At 42.4% G+C, this 23,520-nt stretch overlaps 1 protein-coding gene across 2 annotated transcripts in view; it reads left to right on the top strand.

The window, feature by feature from the left end:
* LOC311254255 (mitogen-activated protein kinase kinase kinase 12-like) overlaps positions 1 to 23,520 on the top strand; it is a 30,000-nt gene that overhangs the window by 2,686 nt on the left and 3,794 nt on the right. The window contains exons 1-10 of one of the 2 annotated variants that reach the window (XM_084347910.1): positions 9,059 to 9,427; positions 11,729 to 12,261; positions 14,969 to 15,152; positions 15,271 to 15,462; positions 16,483 to 16,641; positions 19,263 to 19,421; positions 19,644 to 19,752; positions 22,461 to 22,570; positions 22,721 to 22,837; positions 23,269 to 23,406. In XM_084347910.1, coding sequence (XP_084204036.1) covers positions 11,769 to 12,261; positions 14,969 to 15,152; positions 15,271 to 15,462; positions 16,483 to 16,641; positions 19,263 to 19,421; positions 19,644 to 19,752; positions 22,461 to 22,570; positions 22,721 to 22,837; positions 23,269 to 23,406 — 1,661 coding nt within the window. In that variant the 5' untranslated portion in view covers positions 9,059 to 9,427; positions 11,729 to 11,768. Of the gene's footprint in view, positions 1 to 9,058; positions 9,428 to 11,728; positions 12,262 to 14,968; positions 15,153 to 15,270; positions 15,463 to 16,482; positions 16,642 to 19,262; positions 19,422 to 19,643; positions 19,753 to 22,460; positions 22,571 to 22,720; positions 22,838 to 23,268; positions 23,407 to 23,520 lie in introns of those variants that run through there. The other variant, XM_084347911.1, reaches the window with a different exon arrangement.

Raw genomic sequence — 23,520 nt, 5'->3', positions numbered from 1 at the left:
CCTGAAGGTAATGTTCATCAGCCAGCCTCCTGCTTCGCTGACCATCCAGCACTGTATCACACAGCCAGCCTGTCCACCATTGGCTTGCCCCGAACCATGAGATACAGTTGTGGGTGGCGACCGAGAAAACGTCACACTGCTGCCTGTGATTTTTTTCCCTGCTGCTTCCAGTTTTACACGCAGCGATGATGGGAAATGAACCTGCCCTGGTTTGCCTTAAAAGGAAGCGCAAAGCAGCATTCAATCAAAAAGTCAATGATTTGCTATAGGGCGAGGGTACGTCACAGTCCCCTGTGTTATAACACTGCAGTGGCTGCTTTGATCAGTATGTTGTCTAGGCTGTGGATGTCAACGACAGCTATGTCAAGTGGAGAACAAAAACATGACAGTAATGTTTTTTCAGGGAAACATTTATTTTCTTATTATTATTATTAACCTTTGTTTTAACTCAAAGATCATTGGGGGCAGGCTCTCATTTACAATGATGTTGAGTAACAGTTTAAAATCATATAAGAGATACAAAATGTTGAAAGATACAAAAATAAAATAAGTATATAAATAAAATTCATAAAAGATGTATAAAACAACAAAATAAAATAATTGAAGCTGAATGGTTTTAAATTCACCAAATGGTATCAAAGTGTTACTTTTAAGGGTGCTTTGTAAGCTTTGTATATACAATATAATAAATAAATAATCTTCAAGCTTCTCAAACAGTGCATTTATTGGATCTTGATTTTGTTATTGTTGACACAAATAGGAGAAATCTCTTTATTATTATTATTATTATTATTATTATTATTATTACTATTAAAAGGGCCATTTGTAAAATATGGCCAGAATTTCAGTTTAAAACATTAAAAAAATCTAACATCATAATCAGAGTACGAAGAAACAATAGTGTTGACATCATGTCAAACACGTCTATGTAGCAGAGATATCTACTGAAGTTAGCATGCTAACCAGCTAGCCCCATCCTGTCTCCTATCACTACTTTGTACTGCAAGAGGTGATAGTCCGGTAGTTCCAGCTGGGAGAGTAAGTAAACAAAATAATCTCACAAAATTTCAAGAAAGGAAATATTTGTGCACATATTTTCCATACTTAACAGAAAAATACAACCATGTAGGCCCACTGCCTGGGAGGTTGAGCCTTGTGGGAATGAAGGTGTCCAGGTTGCATCCAGGTCTCATTATGCGTCCATGATCGCTACAACCAAAGATAGCGACGGCAAAAAGTAAAGTCATCAGCTGTAAGCGGTTATGCTGCTGCCCTCTAGAGTTTGGAGCTACCTATATAGACATAGCATGGTGTAAATCTGCACGCTTCCAAATGACCTTTAGTCTACATTATGACATTAATAATGTATGACCATAAAATGAATACAATCACTCCAGTCTCTGTTATTTCATTGTGGCTACTTGTTCCATTAGTACTATATGAAAACACTATGTACGCATTGACTGAATTAAAAGCATCTATAAACATAATTAGTGATTTTAAACATTTTCGTTGTCTAATTCTCACCCTCAAGCACGTTGGCTGTTGCACTGAACCGCCTTGGTCAACCCTGAGGCATCACAAAACTCATATTTTTTTTATTCATATTTGTGAGAAAACACCTACTTAAGTTTGATGCTTATGCTTCTCTCATCCTGCACCCCGAGAGAAGGAGCCCATTTACATGAACGGATCTAATGAGATACAAACTGACTCCCCTGCAGCCAAAAGAAAAGACCCTCAAAACAAGAACCCTAAAAAATCGTCCGTGTAATTACCAACACTTCCCCTGTAACAGCTGGTGAGCCTCCACACTCAGGGGCATTTGGGAAGTGTAGTTAATCCAATGATAATCTTGAGCATGGTTTACACATATTATCGCTTTAATTGCTACGTGTGCTGTGCAATTATACCGTCACCAATTACATGGCTGTAGTTTACTAGGCTGTCTAAGCATTCGGTTTCCCTCTAATAGATGCCCCTTATCGTGGCATGCAAGTGAAGCCACCAAGACGTAGACTAATGGATGTACATTGACATAATGAATTAATTATATGTTGTGGAGGATACTGCTGAGACATGCTGGGGATAAAGTGGAGAGAGATCTCAAAAATAAAGGGGACACTGGATTGATTATTTGAGGCAACCAGTGAAGGTGAAGAGAGAGAGTACTGTATGTGTGTGTGTGTGTGTGTGTGTGTGTGTGTGTGTGTGTGTGTGTGTGTCTGTGTGTGTGTACATGTGTGGCCATCCATTAGAATGCAGAGTGCGTCCTCCAGTGTGAGTCACCCACCTCCTTCCCCACCCATCCACCCACCCGCCTCACACCACCACCAGCAGCATCTCACTGCAGTCACCGCCTAATATTACGCCTCTGACTTCACACTGGCCAACTGAGGATCCTGTTTCTACGGCAACACGCTCCATACTCCGCCCCCCTTCCCCTCCCTCCTCTCCTCCCCTTCCCGGCACAGACCATGTGACTTTCAGGAAGGCTTCTCCAACCTCCCCTTTATTGTTATTAACCCTCTCCTGACTGGAGCGCTGCCAGAGGCTCTCCACAGCAGGCTGCCCGGCCAGCTTCTCGCCTCTCGGAGGTTTCAAAGGGAAAATCAGACGCATCTCTAATCTCACTGGAAGATCAAAGCAGTGCTTGATCTAAATGTCGGATTTGCATATTTTAGAGCGCGCTGGAATGAGTCAATATGGTTCTTCAGCCGTCTCGGACGCGTCTTGTCAGCGAGAGAGTGGTCAATAAAGTTTAAAGGCGGCGCGGGTCAATATTTAAAGGAGCACTATGTCGTTTCGGAGATTAAATTCAAACTCAGAATTTTTATGTTTACAATATTAATGAGGTGTTTTGATATTTCCATAACTGAATAAACAAGCTGTTCTCAGAGGACAATAAGGTCCCAGAACACTGTCTGAAGCTAGGAAGGTGGCAGGGTCCGCCAAATACAAAGAAAGTAAAGGTCAGTTTGTTTATTCAGTCATGAAAACAAAGAGAGTTCTTTTTTTATTTAGTTTGTTCAGTTAATGAAGAAATTATGATCTTATAATCTGATTAAAATGTCTACCCTAAAACTACACAGTGCACCTTTAATGATCACTGGATCCTTGATCACTTGTATGTGAAACAGTTTTACTTGTAACAAAAGTTCTCCTTTTCTCTACAGAGTTTCATAACGACTTCCAGCTCATTGTTTTGGTTTTCTGGTCCACAAATTTACTAATTTCATTCATTCTCACCACTTTCAATAGTGTCATTTTCAGCCACAAAAAGCTGTAAAAACCCACTGCCCAGCCTACACTGGAGCATTTACTCTAACTCCAACTCATTTCGGTAGATTACTGAAGCCGAGACCAATGTATGCACAGATTCTTTACCACCTAATAGCAGAGAATGTCAAGTCTCTCTTGTAGTGAAATTAAATGGCTACTCTTATCGTGATGGCCCACTGGCAGATGGAGACATGCAGTGTACAAACAAAGATATGAAACCTACAAGGTCAATGGTAATGGTTTGCATCATGTGCGACTCATTAAAGCGTCATCGTATCAGCATGTTGTATTAGCAGAAGTGTTCATTGTGTGCCGGTGCCGATATTTTATTTTAAAGCCTTTATCGGCCAATACCAATAACCTACTGATTAGGCATGGGATGATAGGAACATTTCATGTCAAGATTAAAATGGCAACAAAAACATACTGGAACCACTCGATGTTACATCATGGAAACAAATCAATAGGATACATATTTTTTAAAGTGTACATCAAACTAAGTGGCGAGTGGAGCCGAATGGTGGTCACAGAAATGATCGGGGCTAGTTGGAGGTGTTGGTTCGCGTGGCATTTAGCTTTCTCCAGCCGGTTCTGCACGTGGGCACATCATCTCCTTGTTTTCTTCAGTTTGTAATCCACAGCATTTCTATCTTTTGTGGTGATACAATAGGCAAACCGAACCTTTAGTCATGGGGACAGGCTTAGGACTTTGTATTGACTGGAAAGATGCAGACTCCTAATCAGGAAATCAATGAGCGACTGCATGTTATGAAGCTAGACAGCTTTTTGAAGTCACTCACTAGGATATTCATGATTATTCGAATCATAGAAAGTCACCACGATCAACTTGACCTGAGCAGTTTTGCCACAATATAATCTTATATTGTCCCCTCCCTATTGCTGATATTATCGAGCATCCCTAATGCTAATATTGTTCCATTTGCTGGATGTGGAAATGCTAACATCAGTTAGTGGTAACTGAAAACGTGCGCATACAGAAGACGACTACAGAGGCACTAATTTGTTTACCTTTTATTGTTTTCGGTCAGTTTTCTATCATGACGTCTTCTTTCCGCTCTTGAGTATATGGTGCTGTAATGCAAGCAAGGTCAAGTGATGAGAGGCATCAAACACTCATCCTTTATAGAGTTTTTAAATGGAAAGAGGAACCTTGGCGTCCGGCAGTGATCTCACCTGAACATTGCCTCATTGGCTGAACTGTTTCCTCAGCGTCCCGCTGGGAGATACGTAGGTTGTGTCTGTGTGTGCACGCGCCTGAACACACGCATGTGTGAATGGATGAAGTTTATGAATGAAAGGTCTGCAGACAGGAGATGAGATCATCTTGTTGAAATGGAGAATCCCACACCCACCAACCCTCCTCACACACCCTCCAATGCTGGTTGGCGCCAATCTTAATGAATCCCATCAGCGGGCAAAATGGAGTAGTCGTGGCAACCTGATTGATGACAACACGGTCCAATATCAGCTTCCCCCGACAGACAGGAAGGGATGTCTCTATCGTGGTTATTGACATAGACATACAGAAAAACGCACACACAGACACACACGCACACACTTACCTGTGTTCTTTCATCTGAAATCTAAAAGAGTGACTCTGCTGTGGTTGGCTTTCAGTCAATATTATGTTGTAGCAGAGTGCCAATTATCTTTGCTTTCTTTGTTCACGTTCCCGTTAGGAACAGAGTTGAGTGGATTTGATGATTGGCCACCTATTCAGCCGCGTGTGAGGGAAAGTGACAATGAGTAACACAAGGGGCTCTCGATGAAGATCCATAAATAGGCTCTCCAAAGAGCCAGGAACTGCCCTCCCCCTCTGTCCCTACACCCATCACACACACACACACACACACACACACCTCTAATCTACCCTTCCCCCTTACCCGGACTGGGACAATCTGTAACTGTTTGGCACCAGGCCTTTCACAGCATACTGTGCTCTCATGTATACACACATGCACACACACATTCCTCTCGACATCCTTCACTGCAGGCTTGTGTTAATTCCCTCCTACAGATTACGAGGCATGTTTCCAAACAATGCAGCATTTTGCATCAGACCGTGGTGGAGTGCTGTGCAGTCAGTCCTAGTAGTCAGGTTAAAGCTTTGCACTTGTAATTGTGCGCTTTTTAGTGTGTTTAATCTTGAATTACAAGATGATCTTTGCTTAAACGCAGTGTGGGGATGTTAATGATTAATCGCTGTTAAGAACGGATTAAAAATGCATTAACTGACCACAAATGCATCAAAAAATATCTCGTTACAAATGACAAATATTTTCTCATCAAATATTTCAAAATAAAAAGCAAAATACTCGCATGAGAATCTGTGTTTAATTAAAATACAAGTAATTTGTCATTTAAAAATACAAAAAGGCATTCTATACAAACTGATACTTTACATTTGAGCTGTGCCTTAATATGGTTTGGGTCAGGTGTTAGATAGCAGCAGATGGGAGCTCTTCAATGACGTCATTATTTTGTGCTTTTTAGTTTATCATTCAAGCAACTTGGTGTTTTGCTTTATCTGGTCGTTAAACTCTTAATGGAGCCTACTCTGACTTTACATCAAACATAGATCAAGTCAGTGGTTATTTCATATAGTATTAATAATTAACTGATAATTGATTGTTATGGCATATGACTATCAATTAAAGAAGCATGATAAACATCTCAGAAAATATCTCAACAATCATCAGCAATTATTATTATCAGTTACAGTGATCCTTAATAGAATGAAAAACAGAAGGGATTTTAGGTTGACAGACATGGAAAATATTACTTTTTCAATAACACTAATATGGTATACTTCAGTACCATAGATAAGGAAATGTACACAGTATGATAATCACCAGTTTGCATACCACAGTGTACCTTTAAAACAGCATATTGCTGCTACCCCAGTGACAGGACAACGCACGTAGCTCATTTTGAATCCACCGTGCAGTCTTAAAAAATCAATGGGAGCCCCACTGCATACATTTTCTAAAAAAGCTGTCGCTTTGGAGATATGAAGTTTTTATCTGATAAGGCGTGATACCCTGCGGCGTTCATTCTGTGCCTGTTTCTGCTGGAGTAACCACAACAGAAGCACAAGCTGTGTTGGTGGACTTCAGAGGCAGCTGCACGGACCCTTAGAGGACTGAACATCCCCGACGAGGAGCCATACTGCAACTACAGGCACCAATAAATAAATCATGAGGAAAGTTTTAAGAAAAAGATAGAAATAGAACAGAGGATGTTCTGCTCCATTCGGACCGCCTTAAGACAGAGTAGGGAGAGGAATTACAGATGTGGATGGCAAGAATGATTAAAGTCGCCGGTTTTGCCGACTATTTCTATTTCATGTGATATTAAAATCAAGATTAAACATTCATAAACCATTTTTTGGCTGGGGCTCCTTGAATATTCATTTGGTAGCTTAAAAATAATTTTCCATTCGATTAGAAGATAAACTTAAGCATTCAAGTGAGCTGTCAGAAATCATTTTAGAGATGCAACAATGCTCTGACAGTGTTCGTTTCCCCTTCGTGGGTGTGAAAATGTCACAAAAAGAGAGGAAGAGAGAGACAATGCAAAGTACTCTGAAAGAAAATAATTCTTATCTTCATTTGGCAAGGCTTCATGTGGAAGCAGAAGGTGGAGGATGACTCATAAGAAATGAAACAGAGGTAAACAACTTCTAACTGTAATTTCACTGGAGGTATCACTTGAAGCTGGTGCGATGATATCATTTTCATCAGAATTTCATAAAGCTCTGCAGAGAGAGGAAGACGAGGGGGAGGCTTGATATTCTTGTGTGTTGTGTAGGTTTCTCAGTCTCACATGATCGGTTTGCGCACTAGTTGGGGTTTCCCCACCGTCTACAAGCCGAACGATGAGGTCATCGTTACAGGGCTTAAACCCAACACGAGTTTAATCTGGGAGATAAGGGCTGGATTTGGATTTAGCACTCAAAAAGGGTCACGTAGCTACAACCATTTGGACCGTCAGTAAATATGCAGCTCAGACACGGGATCCCCAGCTGCACCACAAACTCATATCTTCCTGTGTCAGCCAAATAGTTTGACTCTTGGAAGATTCTCCAGTGTTGACACTGATTTCATGATCTCCCCCGCAGAGATACTCTGACATCCTTTCATCATGCGGGATTACCCTGACTTAAATGTGTGAGCTGTGTGATTAGGAAGTGAGTTATTTTGTGTTGTTCATTCTTAAGGCTTACTATGATAATCAAGTGTACGTTTACTGTGAAATGGCTCAACATAATCCACTAAATATTCTAAAAATGTGCTTGAACTTCATCGTAAAACCCTTAAAAGGACTGCAAAATGTTCATTTATCAGCAGTTATTGTTTTAGTGACTGTTGTAGACATTAAGCATTCAGAATCTGCTTTATATGACTTTCTTGTGTCTTGTGTGCATTAGTTTTATGCATGACTCAATATGGAAAGCTTCATTTAGTCTTGTATCATGTTAAGGCCTTGAGAATAACACCTTGAATAACAGGAGCAGGACCCCTTTAGGCTACATCACAGTAAAATATTTATCTTAATATTTGAAAAATCTCCTTAAAACCACTTCATAAATGCTACGATTGGTTACAGTCACAGCTGACGAGACTGCCAAACGGGCGACCGGAGTTGTGGTCTGCATTTCTGCATTTCTAAGTGTGAACCTACAGGATATTTTTTGAGAAGGGACCACAATGTTTAACCATTTTTGTAAGCGTGACACCACTGGATATTTTAAGGAATGCTCAGGACATTTTCTAGCCTTGTTTGTGGTGACAAAACCAACATTTTTTCACAGCAAGTCGGGCCAAATCCTGCTGTGTTTGTGATGACAGTGCTCGTGTTTTTAAGGAGACGTCGTGGGGTCATTTCCAGCCGTGTTTTTGGCAACTAAAACAGTTATTTTAGAAACTTACTGAGCTAACATTTATTCTGGCGATCGGGTCGGACAAAGTTATGGAACTGAACTTCATTGGGACTTTAATAATTAAACCCAAGCATCTTTTTCAGGATTATAATTTCTGAAATAAAAAAAGTTTTCATATTGAAACCAGGCTTTAATATCGACCGGCCGGTTTGTTTTTACTGTATGTCATATCATGATATGATGATAACCAAAATCTAGGTTCATATACGGTCATATCACGATAACGATATCGACATTTTCTCAGCCCTACATCAAACACACAAAAAGAGATTTGTGTTGAAAGTTTTCGAAATCAGTGTGATATTTTATTTCATTCAGGTTAATTGAAGCCGCTGAGGGAAACAAATCACGCCTGGGGAAAGTCCCATTTAGGTTCCTTCTGTGCTCTCTGAGAGAAATGGGTCAGTAGAGATTGGAGATGAAGATAATAATAAAAAAAAAAAAACGTGCTGCCGTCCTTCCCACATGTCCCCTCTGTGGCAGACGAGGGGTGGGGGCTCACAGATTACGCACCAATTAGACTGGATACAGAGGGCATTAATAGGGTTTGAGGGGATTTACACGGCGCTGTCCACTCAAATGCTGCATGCTTTGGGGATGACATCATTTTGATCACCTCACATACCGGCTGACCTCCTCCTCCTCCTCCTCCTCCTGCTCCTGCTCCTCACGCCCGCACATAAACCCGTTTACCTGCGGTTGTCCCGTGTCTCACCGGACTGCGCTCGTCACAGCGCGCTCCTCCTCTCTGATTGGAGGACACCAACGCTGCCTCCCTCCCCTCCCATCCTCCCATCCTCTCCTCCTCTCCTCTCCTCTCCTCCTCGGTCGTGTTTACTATAGGTGAGATCGCCGTATAAATTCCTGAGTGTGCGCACATCGCGTCCTCAGAGGAGAATGGAAAAGGAGGAGGTGTAGGAGCAGGAAAAAACAAGCGAACCAAAGGGGAGCGGAGCTGTAGCGGTGTTTACTGTTTACGCAGGAGAAATACGCAGACTTCCAGTTATCCAGGGCGGCAGTGGATGCGCTGAAGAGGAGGAGGAGGAGGAAGAGGAGGAAGCGTGGATGCTGGGCTGTAACGACAGACCCCAGAAAAGGGAGGATTATTCGCTGTTTTTCTAGAATAAACTTGGAATACGCTCTTGGAGTCGCCAGAGATGGACTCGAGGTGTCGGCGCTGAGGTAGGAACCGTTGCTTTCACGTTCAATGGCATTCAGGGGAACGCGGCACAGCTAATGTTACCCGTAAATAACGCAGCAGGCCCTTTTTAATATCCACACATAAACGTCTTTAGAGTGTCATTTAAGTGTTGTCAGTGACGCTCCTCCAGCGGGGAGGATCTCAGCCGCAGGAGGAGAGGCGACGATGCGCACAAGAAGCCCCTGCGATAAATCCACAATGCGCTGGCCTGTAGCAGAGCGTAGCCTCCTCCCGCAGCTCCCGCAGCTGATACCTCCACATAAATAAAGTGTGCAGGCACTATTAACAGACAGAGACAGGAACCAGTCGGATGTGAATGATGTGCGCGATTATTCCAGATTTTCAGACACCAGATGTGTCTCAGTGCTTCTCTCTCTGCAGCACATTTATAATGAGGATGATTTTTTTTTTCCAGACTTTGAGCTTTATGCTTCAGGTTTTGGTTAATGGATCATCCAGGCTGCGTCTTCTTGCCTTGTTTTGGGGGTATTCACTCTTATAAATTATAGATTGCTATATGTGGTGGTGTCACGACACAGTGGGCCTCGTACATCGGATGTCAGGTACATTACCCAGAGTGAGGACGAAATAAGTCTTAGAAATGAGTCTTAATTGCATTTTTGGCTCAGTAATTTGACTCAAATTGACCTTCACACTGATCAGGATGTGACATTCTCAGCCCTTCACACAGGATGATGTTCGATTTTGATTTGTATCATTATTTCTGCAAAGCCACCTGGTTTTTCTTTTCTAGTCAGAGACAGCCGAGGAGGAGTGAACCACTTCAAAAAGGCTCCGACGAGAAATAATTCATTTTCATTCTCCGCTGAGCGTGTACACACCGTCGTCCTTGGAGAAATGACAAGCTTCGAGGAGGCTTACAGAATTTCTCTCATTATTCGATCTCATCCACTTTCATACGCCGGCGAAGCTACTCGAGTAGGATGTAAATAACCAGCTGTGACACCGTTCTGGTTTTGCAAATCATGAACATGGTAAACCAAGAGGAAGGCAGTCCTGTGTGTGTGTGCAGCCTAATATTCTCTAAGAGTGACACAGTGATGCTGCGGCAGCTACAGAAGGTTGTCAAGTTATTCCTAGAGGGGGATCTAATATTCTTCGTGGCGAGGCTTCCTCAGATTTATGGTCCACACAGGCTGCTCTTTTGTCCTTTATCCACACATCCTGAATCATGTTTCACATATTGATTTGATATGTTCAGAGATCAGACAGCGTGACTCATAAGCTAATGGCCACATGTAGAGTAATAACCGAAATTAGACCAGCGGTGCAGCAAGCAATAAATACTCACATCTGCGTTGTGACGAAGGCTAAAAATTGTGAATGTTTTGAATTATATGCAGTGTTTTTTCCTGACATTACTATTCTATGCTGATGATTAACTCATTCTCTTGTTGTGTAGTTAATTCAAGTCAGGTCAGTTTTATTTATAAAGCCACAAATGACAAATCACAGTGCCTCGGGGGGCTTTACAATCTGTGCAGTGCACAACACCCTCTGTCCTTAGACCCGCAATTCCAGGAAGGAAAAACTCCCCCACAAAAAAACCCTTTCAGCAGAGAACAAACCTCAGGAAGAGCCACAGAGGAGGGATCCTGCAATAGATGTTTCGTGGGCATAACAAACCAACCAAATCACAAATATTCAGATCCCAATGAGAACATTTTGGATACAAGTAGATTATAAAATATATATGCCAAGACTGTGGATCCAGGAGGGCAACTGAGCGGCACGTGAGCCATACAACCTCTTCTCCACCACAATGACAGGACACACAACGACTGTTGGCATATTAAAAAAAAATATATTTACTCTATGAAATGTTACCCTTCACGAAAGACCCCTGCACAGCCCGTAAAGCCACTCTTTATAGAAAGCTTTTTATGGGAGATGCAACAAAGCCAAAAAATTGACATGAGCCAGAGGAGCATAGAAGCTACGAATGTGTTTTTCTTTGATACTGATCACAGCTAAAGAGATTTGCCCTCTTATCTGATTGCATTTGCAGAACTGCATGGCCCAGATCTGAGCTTTTTGGGGTGCTGAACAGTCACTCCACAGAGCTCCTCTGACACTTATGATAACTCACTAACAGCAGCTAAAGGCTCTAGTCATAGGTGACTATGAAAATATTCATCCTCCAGAGGTGATAATCTCCCACACACTCGATGTTCAGCTCGCATTCATGGAATGAATTTAACTTTGATTTGATTTGTAACATTTTCCATCCTCTTCCCCTCTCTGTGTTTGATCTTGTCCAGACTTCCACTTCTCTACTTGTTCTGATGACCACAGGCCCTCATGGCGCTCATTCATGAAACTCGTGCCCCCTCTCCTTCTCTGTCCGGCTTCAACACACCCATCTCCGACCCTCCATCCTTTCGCCGCCTCGATGCTGAAACACCATGCACCCCAGAAATGGACCTCACCCCGACCCAGTGCGTCCTGCGCAACGTCCTGTCCATAGACACCGGAGGTGCCGTCGAGCCCGGGGGCGGAGGAGGAGAGGGGCAGACTGCCGGGCACAACCAGACGCCGGGCGAGGATCAACAGGAACACTTTGCCAACAGTGTCCTGAAGCTCCACGAGCATGATGGGAGCCCTGGAAGGACAGAGGGAGAGGGGCAGGAGCTGGACAGCAGCGCAGTCAGGAGCCAGGCGGGTGACGCCAGGCTACAGTGCCAGTCCACAGGAGGGGGAGGAGGGTTTCTGGAGGGGTTGTTTGGGTGTCTGCGGCCTGTCTGGACTATGATCGGCAAAGCTTACTCCACAGAGCACAAACACGACCTAGACGGTAAGTCTCTCAGTCAAATCCATTACAGTTAAAAACACATAAACACATCCACACACACTGGCTGGCGATGGCTGCTTTTAATGGTTGTAGCCATTTAATACCAGCCTGAATCTTTGATATGCTAATGAAATTATCTTCTCCCAACTGTTTAATTACATTAACAGAAAAATGACTCCCACAAAGGCCATGTTGTAAACAAACACTTGCCTTGACGTGAGCTGTAGCCAGTGAGAGAGACTCCATCAAAGCTCCAAATGGCTTATTTTCCCTTGATATTTCCCCCCCCCCCCATCCATCCTCTCGCCTGCTTGTGCCCACCCCACCTCCCTCCCACTACCACCCCCCCAATGAAACTAGCTCCCTGTAACGCTGTGTTGTTTATGTCTGCAGCCACTACAATAGCGCAGAGCTCCCCCGGGACTCCTCTGCCAAATCTGCTTCATGAATTATGCATGGCCACGCTCTGACCCTGCGCCTCTCATCTCTATTAACGCAAACCTGACACACACACACACACACACACACACACACACACACACACACACGTATGTGAGCATGCGCCCAGAGATGATTGTAAGAAACACATAAACACATCCACAAATAGAAACACTTATTTAACACTGACACGGACACATAAAGTCAGATAAGATGTCAAAAACAAACTTGATAGAATAAATACAGCAGGCTTGAAGGTGGCAGATTTATACGTCTTCTTGTCTTCATTGCCTCCTGTTATTTTATCACCCGTTTGACTTCCACGTCTCCCCTCCGCTCCCCTCCTCCCTCCATCTCTCATTGTCTCCTTGCCTCTCCTTTTCATCCTGTGCCGTTATCACTCCCATCCCATCTGCACCTCGCTGCTCCCCTCCTCTGTGCAGCATCGCGGGGAGTCACACGCGCTGACGAGAGCAATACGGATATTATGAAAGTGAAATAAATAGGGGTATTGCAGCTGAATGCCTGCCTGCCATATCACAATGCTCTATTCTTATGCTTTGATTGGAAGGCACAATGGCAAGCAGGAACATGGGCTGTCCTTTATTGATTGTGAAGGACTGCAGGCTGCCGGGCGATGCTCTAAATTTCCTCAATTTTTCAGATCAAACAAAGCAGACCTGAGGTAATTCTGGTGTGTCAGATGTGGCCTTATGTCTTTACTGTGGGGCCCATTCAAGACGGAGCCCTCAATCTATCACTGTAGAGCATTAATCATTTATATCATCCTTATTAATATGATAAATGTGTCTGAATCTTCTTTTCTCTGGGTTAAGAACAGCAGTAGAGCAGGCCGTATATTTTCTCTGTATTAACAGTCTGTCCAGGGCCACATGGACCCCTGCCGACCCGCGGGGAATCCCCCTCCCCTCTTTACACAAGCAGAGCCAGCACCACCGTCACTACCCGACCACCACATTAGGCTCTCAAATCCCCTCCCTGTTCCAACCCTCTCCTGAGCGTTGGACCCCTGTTTCGCGTCAGCCCCACAATGGCACTAAGCAGGATTTAGGAGGCTGAGGGAGAATTACCCACAGGAGATTAGAGCTTCCTGTCTGTCTGCCTGCTCAGTGCACACCCCGAGTCTTAGGTTAAGGTGAGGTTCAACAACTGAACAAGATATCAGCTGGGGCTCTGCGTTTGGCTGTAAGAGCCCGGGCTTACAACAGGTTTTACAGTTACAGGTCTGTTATTGCAAAACAACGAAACCTGATGTGGTGCTGTGTACTCCCTGCTGCTAGCTTTAGCTTTACATAAAGTTGATGTTTTGTTGTCGTGTTTAAAGAGTTTTAGCTTTTGATAAGCTTTAGGTTTACAGCTCAGCATGAAATGAACCTGCTTTGTTTTCATTTTATTAGCATGACACATAAACATGCTTAAAATAATAGTTAAAAGATCAATACCACTCTGATATATGTACAGTAAATATGAAGCTATCGCTATAGGAGCCAGTTAGCTTAGCTTAGCGCAAAGACTGGAAACAGGGGGAAACAGCTAGCCTGGCTCTGCCCAACGGTAACAAAATCTGGCAACCAAACCCTCTAAAGCTCACTTAGTAACATGTTATTGTTAACCGTACAAGAAAAGTGTAAAAATGACACCTTATGTTTTACAGCGGGCTACGTACTGATCTGTTACTTGAAGTTACTTGATCTATAGGTAACTTTTGTAAGGACTAAACCAACAAGATAAAATGTTGTTACGTCATCTCATGATATGTTATTTTACGTTATGTTGTGAAGTTTAGAGGTGCTGGTAGGTGGATTCTGTCACCTTTAGACAGCGCTAGGCTAGCTGTTTCCACTGTTTACAGTCCGTATTTTAAGCTATGCTCATCAGCAGCCAGCTGTAGCTTCATATTGACTGGGCAGACATGATAGTGGTATTGATCTTCTAATCTAATTCTTAGCAAGAAAAGGCCAAGTATGAAGAGACTGACGTTCATGTATCTAGACAAAAGGATGACGTGTATGTAATAAAAGCAAAATGAATCATCACAACATCAAAAAAAAGAAGGAAAGGGAGGTGCCCTCAGTTGGTAGCGTATCACTCGTCCTCTCTCTTATCCTGTTTCCTGTCATCTCTCTAAGCCGTCCTATTGAATAAAGCCATGAAAAGGCCAAAAAACATTTCTAAAAGGGAAGTAAAATTATAAATGAATTTATAAATTTAAAAATTTATGAATTCCCTCCATCTTTTTCCCCATTCTCAGAGGCGTGGGAGGTCCCGTTCGAGGAGATATCTGACCTTCAGTGGGTGGGCAGCGGAGCCCAGGGTGCCGTCTTTCTGGGCAAACTGCACGGACAAGAAGTCGCCGTGAAGAAAGTGCGAAACATCAAAGAGACGGACATCAAGCACCTGCGCAAGCTCAAACACCCCAACATCATCACGTTCAAGTTAGTAGACGTGATCAGCTGGCTCATTATATAGACAGTTTAGATGGATTATGAGAGATCGTAACAACTCTAATATGTTCTGTGTTAACATGCTGTACATACTTCTCTACTCTCTCAGAGGTATTTGTACCCAGGCTCCATGTTACTGCATCATCATGGAGTACTGTGCCCAGGGACAGCTGTATGAGGTGCTGAGAGCAGGCAGGCAGATCCAACCATCCCTGCTCATGGACTGGGCCATGGGCATCGCTGGAGGCATGAACTATCTTCACCTCCACAAGATCATCCACAGAGACCTCAAGTCACCAAAGTGAGTTTTATAGACCATTTAACTAACTGTGTGATTACATTTTTTGAAATTTAAGTGTAAATCACAAGGTCATAAGGTTCCTTCTTTAATCTGGATCTCAGGTTATATCTCGGACATTATCAATCTGATTTGAGTGAATGGTAAATATTTGGATATATAACAGTTCCAAACCTTTTCTGGTTTTGGACTCTCAGAATAAAGCAGTGTTTGCGTACAACCACGTGTCACAGATTGCATTTCTCTACCAGCTGTGATTTGTTCATTAAAATGATCCAGTAATTTACAGGGGGAAAAAACAAAGATTATAGGAAAAAAACATTATTTTCACCCATGCTATGACTTTATCTCGTGACCCACAGTGGGGTCCCAACCATATAAAATATGGATGAAAAAAGAAATGAGAAAATGACCCTACTTCTCACCTGATTTGTTACCTCATTAAACAGTTTACTGTTGAGTTTATGGTCTCAATCACTGGTTTCAAGTCTTCTTCAATACAGCATGATGTTCATTTAGTAAATTATGGCCCCATTTAGAGTCAAACAGACAATAAAGCAGATTATGCTTTCAGAGGTGGCTAATTTGTGATTGACAATTCGCTACAATGGCGTGTCCTCTGGGTCTCAGTCAGATCCAATCTGTATCCTCCCGAGCTCCATTTGCTCATCTAAATATGGTCACTTCTGGCTCCAGAAAACACCAAATTACCAAATTGAGGCCTCATAGGGTCGTCCACGAACTAATGGCTGACGTCACAGTGGGTTTACACCCACAGGTTAGGAACCACTGCTTCACAAAGAAACATTTATGGCCCAATTTAGATGCTATGATTAGGCTAATTGATTGGTCCTAACTGCAACACCACTGCACAGGTTCTGACAACACATTAAGTCATGACGTGTCATGTTACTCTAAGGCCCAGTGATTGGTTTGAATCAGTATACATTTAGTATGTTCAAGTTAGCTGTTTTTACTCAAACATGTCAATATAAACTTGGCGCTCAATGTTTTTAATTCCAGCATGCTGATCACCTATGATGACTCAGTGAAGATTTCTGATTTCGGCACGTCCAAAGAGCTCAGCGACAAGAGCACCAAGATGTCCTTCGCCGGTACGGTGGCCTGGATGGCTCCAGAGGTCATACGCAACGAACCCGTCTCAGAGAAGGTGGATATTTGGTAGGTGTCATGACCCTTTTACTCCGACTTCTGCATCGGCGAACCTTTGCGATTTTCTCTTATGGTTTATGTGTCACAGAATCTCATTAGCTGCAGCCTACTACAGTATAGAGCGCCGGATCCTGTTTCCAGAAAATCTATTCAGTATTATGTACAATATCTCATTACATGAAATTCTATAGGGCCTCTGCCATATCTGATGGGTTGCCCTGTGTTAAGCCCCCCCCCTCCCCCTCCGTCCTCTCTCTCCCATCCTACATCCCTCCATCACTCTTCCTCTTGGTCCTGAAAGGAACGCTGGCTAATTTAATAATTGATTTGCCAGATGCTGCAGTGCTCAGGAGAGGCTGGAATAACCTTCTGAGCCTGCGGACGGTTTGGCCCCGAGCCAGCAGTGCATTAGCAGAGAAGTGAAAATAGGATTAAAAAGCTTTTGATGTGAAGAGAAAGTAAAGCACGGGTGGAGAGTGTACAGTTTTGTTTAAATTTATGTAAATTGTGTAGTAATACATACCACGAAAAGAGTGAGTCAGAAGAGGAGAGGCTGTGGGGAAGCATTATGCGGGATGTGTTCAGTTTCGTTTTGTGCTGACATGCAGCACTTCAACAGCTGGTACGATGGAGTTTTATATAAGGACTGTGCTAAAACAGCCAGAGGTAGAATTCAACATAAAGGCATTGTAAGAAAGTACAGATTAATGAAACAAAATATAAGCTACATTATAAACTAGCTCACCACACAGGTCAACAAATAAACACACAACATATAGAAGACAGAAAAAATACTCTTAATTACAAAGAAAAAAACAATAAAAGGCTATAAGCTAAAAAAAAAACATGTAAAACTCACACAAGACACAACAACATGAGAAAATGCTCCTGCCAGACGTAGGCTGACAATATGAGCCTGTCTGTTGAGCTGCTAAATAATAATGCTGCATTGCATTATGTAGGTCACGATTGTCCCGTCCAACATCATTGTCATTCACGATATTATCCTGATAATCAAGGAAATATTCTTAAAACTTTAAAAGCTGAAACTGCATGAAAGCATACTGTAACCAAGATACAGATTGTTACCAAACAACTATTTTTATTGCATCGCAGCGAGGCCACACATCTGTAAATCATCAAATAATCTCAAATAAGTAATCATAAGGTGTTCCTGCTCAGATAACTGATAAATAAATGGTGATAACCTCATCTCCCTGTTGTTCTTTAGTTTACTCACATCTGATTTAACTTGTTTTTGTGGGGGATACAATGTGCAAGCTGAGCCTTCAGCCATGGTGACAGGCATAGGCAGGTGAAAAACATGTCTAGCTTGCTGATGTACAGTCCTTTGTAGGTTTCCTGATTTATTTTCAAGTCATTCATGTGAGGGTATTCACAATTATCCCGATAATGGAATTTCACCAAAATAATGTTAAAATGATAATTAACGCTGCTAGAATTTGCTTCACTTGGTTATGTAGCTACTGATTTCCTGGTCTTGTGTTGCACTTCAGCTTGATATTGTGTTCACCCATTTGTATGTGTGTGTGTGCTGACAGTTGATTGTGTATGTTTGTATTGTGTTTGCTGTTTCAAGGTTGCGCTTGAAGAAGAGGTTTTAATTTCAGTCGAGCTTTCACCTGGTTGAATAAAGGATATATATATTATAATTGTACTTGCTACTTAAAGATCATTGATTAATTATATTATTGAATGTTATAATACTGTGTAGAAATACATTTATAACATAAATGCAATCCATCATCTAACTAACAGCTAATGTTTAACCTGGTGGCTGCATTGCCTTGTACTCGAGTGTCTGTTCTCATGCATTTATATCACAAATCATAAACACGAAGATGGAGGGACTCTAAAAATACACATGTAAACACAACATCGCACACACACCCCCTCAATGCTGCGTGTGATGCTATTGGCACCTTGGATACTGTACATGGTCACCATGGCAACCCAGAGAGTCAATGACAACAGACTTTCCCTAGTTACGTCCCCCATGGGGTGCTGCTCTCTGGCTCACCTACCAAACAGACATAAAGCCGGAGGTCCACAGTGAAGCTCTGAGCTGTAGTGAAATAAAGCGCCATGTCTCGGCAAACGTTGGGAACTAAGAGTTATTTTCATTTTGGATGAATCCGCCTATTAATGTCAGGATTACCCGATTAATTGTTTAGCAAAAAAAAGTCAAACAATTATGAAAATTACTCATCACAACTTCCCAGAGCCCAAAGCAGCGTCTTCAAATTGCTTCTTTTGTCCAACAAACTGTCCAAAACAAAAGTTTACTTCATTGACTGGCATCTACAACAAAGAAAAGCAGCAGGTCCTTACATTAACAAGCTGGAACCAGCAAATGTTTGACATTTTTGCTTCAAAAATGTGATGATTTATCAGGCCAAACTGATTAAACCTTGATAATGATCAGTTTATGCTATCAGCATCAAAAGATTTTTACATGGTTAAAGTTTCCATCAGATTGAACAGTTAAAGATTTATTTCCACAAAAAGTTGAAAGTGTGACATTTCATCCGTGCTTCCTTCATCAGTTCACTTCACATCTTTATTATCGTGCCTGAAAGTAAACGCCACATCTCTCTCTCTCTCTGCAGGTCCTTCGGCGTCGTGCTGTGGGAGATGCTGACAGGAGAGGTGCCCTATAAGGATGTGGACTCCTCCGCTATCATCTGGGGAGTGGGCAACAACAGTCTGCAGCTGCCAGTACCTGATAGCTGTCCAGACAGCTTCAAACTGCTCCTGAGGCAATGCTGGTGAGCGGGCGGGAGGGGAGGAGATGGAGGAGGGAAGAAGACTGATGTGGAAAAAGAAAGTTGAGGCATCAGCGCTAAGAGAGTGTAATGATGTTAGAAGCTTTAATATGGTGGAAGAGCGAGTGAAATAGAAAGAGAAGAAACGTATAGATATTTTACAAAAAGGGAGCTTCGAATATGATAAAACCTTTCTGACAAAACATTTGTTTAAACTGTTCACAGGAACTGCAAGCCAAGAAACAGGCCCTCCTTCCGACAGATCCTCCTGCATCTGGACATCGCCTCAGCAGATATCCTGTCGACCCCACAAGAAACGTACTTTCAGTCTCAGGTGAGCTTCCTTTATCTCTGTCAACAGTCCCAACTCAAAGGCTACCTTGATGTCTAAACGGTGGGTAAAATGATGATCATGATGACATTTTTTAAAAATGATAATTTATCACACATAATAAGAAGAAGTAGAAACCGAGAATGAGTCATTCAACATTGATGTTGTTTTTCCGGACAAGTGAGTCAGAAATCTGCTTACTTTTCTTTCTTTTTTTAAAAAAAATAAATATTTTTTTCATAGTCTTATTCGATAGGAAAGCTTAGAGAGAAACAGGATGAGGGAGAAGGGGGATGACACATGGCAAAGGGCCACAGGTCAGATTTAAACCCTGGGCCGCTGCAGCAAGGACACAGCCTCTTAAAATGAGGCACAGTATAGACAGTATTTACTTGCCCCTATACAATTTTTTTTTTAATTTATTGGTGGTAATCAAATAACAACAAAGACTAGTGTTGATTGTCATGTTGAATCTTTCAGTAAATAAATCAGAACAAGAACACGATGTGTCATAGATGCAATCTAAAATGTTTGTTTGCGCTTCAGCTCCCGTTGCAGCCTAACGTGGCATTTTACTTGCCCCGGGCATTCAGGCAGTCCTTATTGTGTAGCCCTGGAATTAAGTCAAAAAAGCACTTCACAATCTTGTTCAGACACTTTGTGTAATTAAGGGACAATACAATTAAGATTCATCAATTCTCAAGTCACGGTCCCCTTTGTCAAATAAAAACTTAAATAGTTATTAGCTGTATGAGCTCTTAATAGAAACCTCTTGTCGACAGCAGCCAGTGTCTCCAACAGTCATTTTGCTGTCAACCCGCTGCCATTTTATTTCCAGTCTGCTGCAGTAACTACAGGCAGTGCAGCTGCACAGGGGCCCCAAACCTCTCGGGAGCCCCACTAATAATACCTGCGCTTTCAATCACAACATATTATTGCTGGTTCCTTGGCCTTTGTTCCTTGTCATGTGAGTGCTGATTTGTGGTCAAAGAATGAACCTTTTTCATCCTCCATCATATCAAAGCGTGATGGAGAAGAAGGTCTGTGTGATGGAGAAAGACTGCGAGGGCGTGGGGGATGGGGAGCCCGTGACAAATATGTTAGACCATAGCGAACCCAAACAGATGAAGGACAGGAGGCCTAGAAGAAAAAGTATAATTGTGTGGAAGATATGTGTTAACTCAGCCGTGCAGAACCGCAGATCCATTTATAACTCGAGCATGAATAATCACGAGACGCACGCAAACACACAAAATGAATAGCATTTCATTTTCTTTTCGGAGCAGCCCGCTGCCTCCTCCTCCTCCGTTTACAAAATACAACCCTCTTTCACTCCTTCCACTTATCCTTGATCCTTTATGTCTCCCCGTTCCAGTTCCTCCCCTTGCAACCCTGCCCAGTTTCTCTCCTCTCTGCCCTATAATGGATTTTTCTTGTGACGTTAGAAAGAAGTATTTGCTGCTGGAGTGTATTGATTGCTTTAATGGCAGGGTGCAGGGAGCAGAGAGAGAGGAGAAAGAGGGGACAGGAGACATAGAAGAGTGCGCACAAGAGTCCATTAGCTTAATAAGAAGAGCATCAGTCATGCACAGACAGAAATGTACACACACACACAGACACACACGCGTGTGGTGCACGCACATGCATGTTCGTGCACGCGCTCATATATCTGACTTCCTTTGTCCTCTGATATGACAGGTATCAGATAACAGCTGTCACGCTCCACTGTGTACGAGAAAATGCCCACGCTGCAATTTTTTTTGTGCTCTTGTCATGTCAGTTCACGTTCAGTTTCACTCCCTGCATATTGATTATCATCTGACAGCTTAATGGGTTCAGTTTCAGTCATACACATGAACCTCTGTAAACGGAGAGCTTTTTTTAAACAGATCAAGCTGCAGTGAAGCTTATTCTCAATGTTAATTCTTTTGTTGTTAATAGTATCACTCAAATGAAGACTTGACACAGTGTTTTCACGACCATTATAAGGTTTAGGCGCGGCAAGCTGTTTTGAACAGTTTTATCTCTCAGCTTTTTCTGTGTTGTTTATTATTATTGTCTGCTTTTTCAACTTTTTGCACACAGATTTGGTTATAATGTTGGTCCAAAAAAGATGTAAAATTTGCATAGGTTTTATTGAAAAACATAAAACATCCTCTGGAGGGAGGAACCCCAAAATCCCACAACAAATACATGCACCTAATTCTTCCACAAACCTTCCACAAAGTCATTCTTGACTATCTCAACGAGATAATACAGTAATGGCAGCGTTTTCAAGTGTACAAATCTAATAAAAAAATACATTTAAAAAGAGTTGCTTCTTTAAATGTTATACAGAGATAGAGCTGCCAGGATATTACATTCTGAATATATGATGAAGCAGGCGCCTTCTTTGTCTCCTCTTGTCTGCTGCATCTACAGAGGAAGTAACTACAGTCCCCAAATAAATGATCCGTCTGATTTTAAATTGCATGACCCTCAAGTGTGGGCAACTGATTCCTGAATGATTTATACGAGTATAATTAAACAGGGAGTAGAAACACTGATAATAGTAGAAGTGGTGGTGGTAGTAGTAATTATTAGAAGAGGAAGACGACACAGTTTGTAATTTAAACAATCGAAATCATTTTTTTAAGCGATAAAATGCTGAAAATATGAGGTTTATGTGAGTCATTAATGCTCTCTGGCGGATGTGTTTTATGTGTCTCCAGGTGGAGTGGAGGGACGAGGTGAGGCACCACTTTGAGAAGATCAAGTCTGAGGGGACATGTCTTCACAGGCTGGACGAAGAGCTCATCAAACGACGCAGAGAAGAGCTCAGGTCAGCAGGGCAATTATGACAAGGATGAACCCCCTTGAAATACAGATGGAGATGTACAGACACGAGGATGAGAAAGCCATATATTTATGGCAGAAGTAGATCAATGTATTAATTAATGTCCTTCTCCATGTTTTTGTTCTCTTCTCGCAGACACGCGCTGGACATCCGGGAGCACTACGAGAGGAAACTGGAGAGAGCCAACAATCTGTACATGGAGCTCAACGCCATCATGCTGCAGCTGGAGATCAAAGAGAAGGAACTGCACAAGTATGAAAACTGCCATTGATTTACAGTACATTTACAAAGTATTCACCCTCCTCAAAGCTTTCATTTTTTGCACTGACTGAAAGGGAATTTGATGTCTTTTTGGACACCGATCAACAGAAGTCAGTAGAAGTAGAAGTATTACCAGTTTTGCACGTGCATCAGTTTGTTTTTGCAAAACTGTTCCTGCTCTGTCAGGTTTGATGAAGGCACTGCACTGAGCCAGTGAGGAGAGCTAGAGTTGTAATCATTGAAAGGCTTTATCCATCAACATTGGTTAAGCAGTGTTTTTGTAATAAAGTTCACCCGTAATGTGATGTCAATGGCCATTACATCCAGTCACACAGGGCCACTGCATGTAACAAAGTGCTCTCATACGAGGAGTAGTCATTGACATCCATTAAACGAGTATTGGCTCTGTGTTTAATCGCCAGGAGGGAGCAGTCACTGGACAAGAAGTACCCGGGCTGCTTCAAACACCACAGCTCCAGACAGTCAGCCTCCTCCAACTCCATGGAGAAACTCCTGAAGAAACGCAACGTACCTCAGAAACTGCCCTCACACAGCAAGAGGTGAGACAGCAGGGAGATGTCTACTAAGGCTTTGTTTAAGGATTAGTCTGCTTATATAATTCAAATGTTCTCACTGTCCACCTTCAAGCAAGTAGCCCTGTTGTAATGGTGCTG

This window comes from Pagrus pagrus (assembly GCF_965226575.1).
Source record: "Pagrus pagrus genome assembly, chromosome: 3".
NCBI classification, from domain to species: Eukaryota; Metazoa; Chordata; class Actinopteri; order Spariformes; family Sparidae; genus Pagrus; species Pagrus pagrus.
The sequence above is the reverse complement of the archived record's forward strand: the minus strand, read 5'-3'. Positions and strand labels throughout refer to the sequence as shown.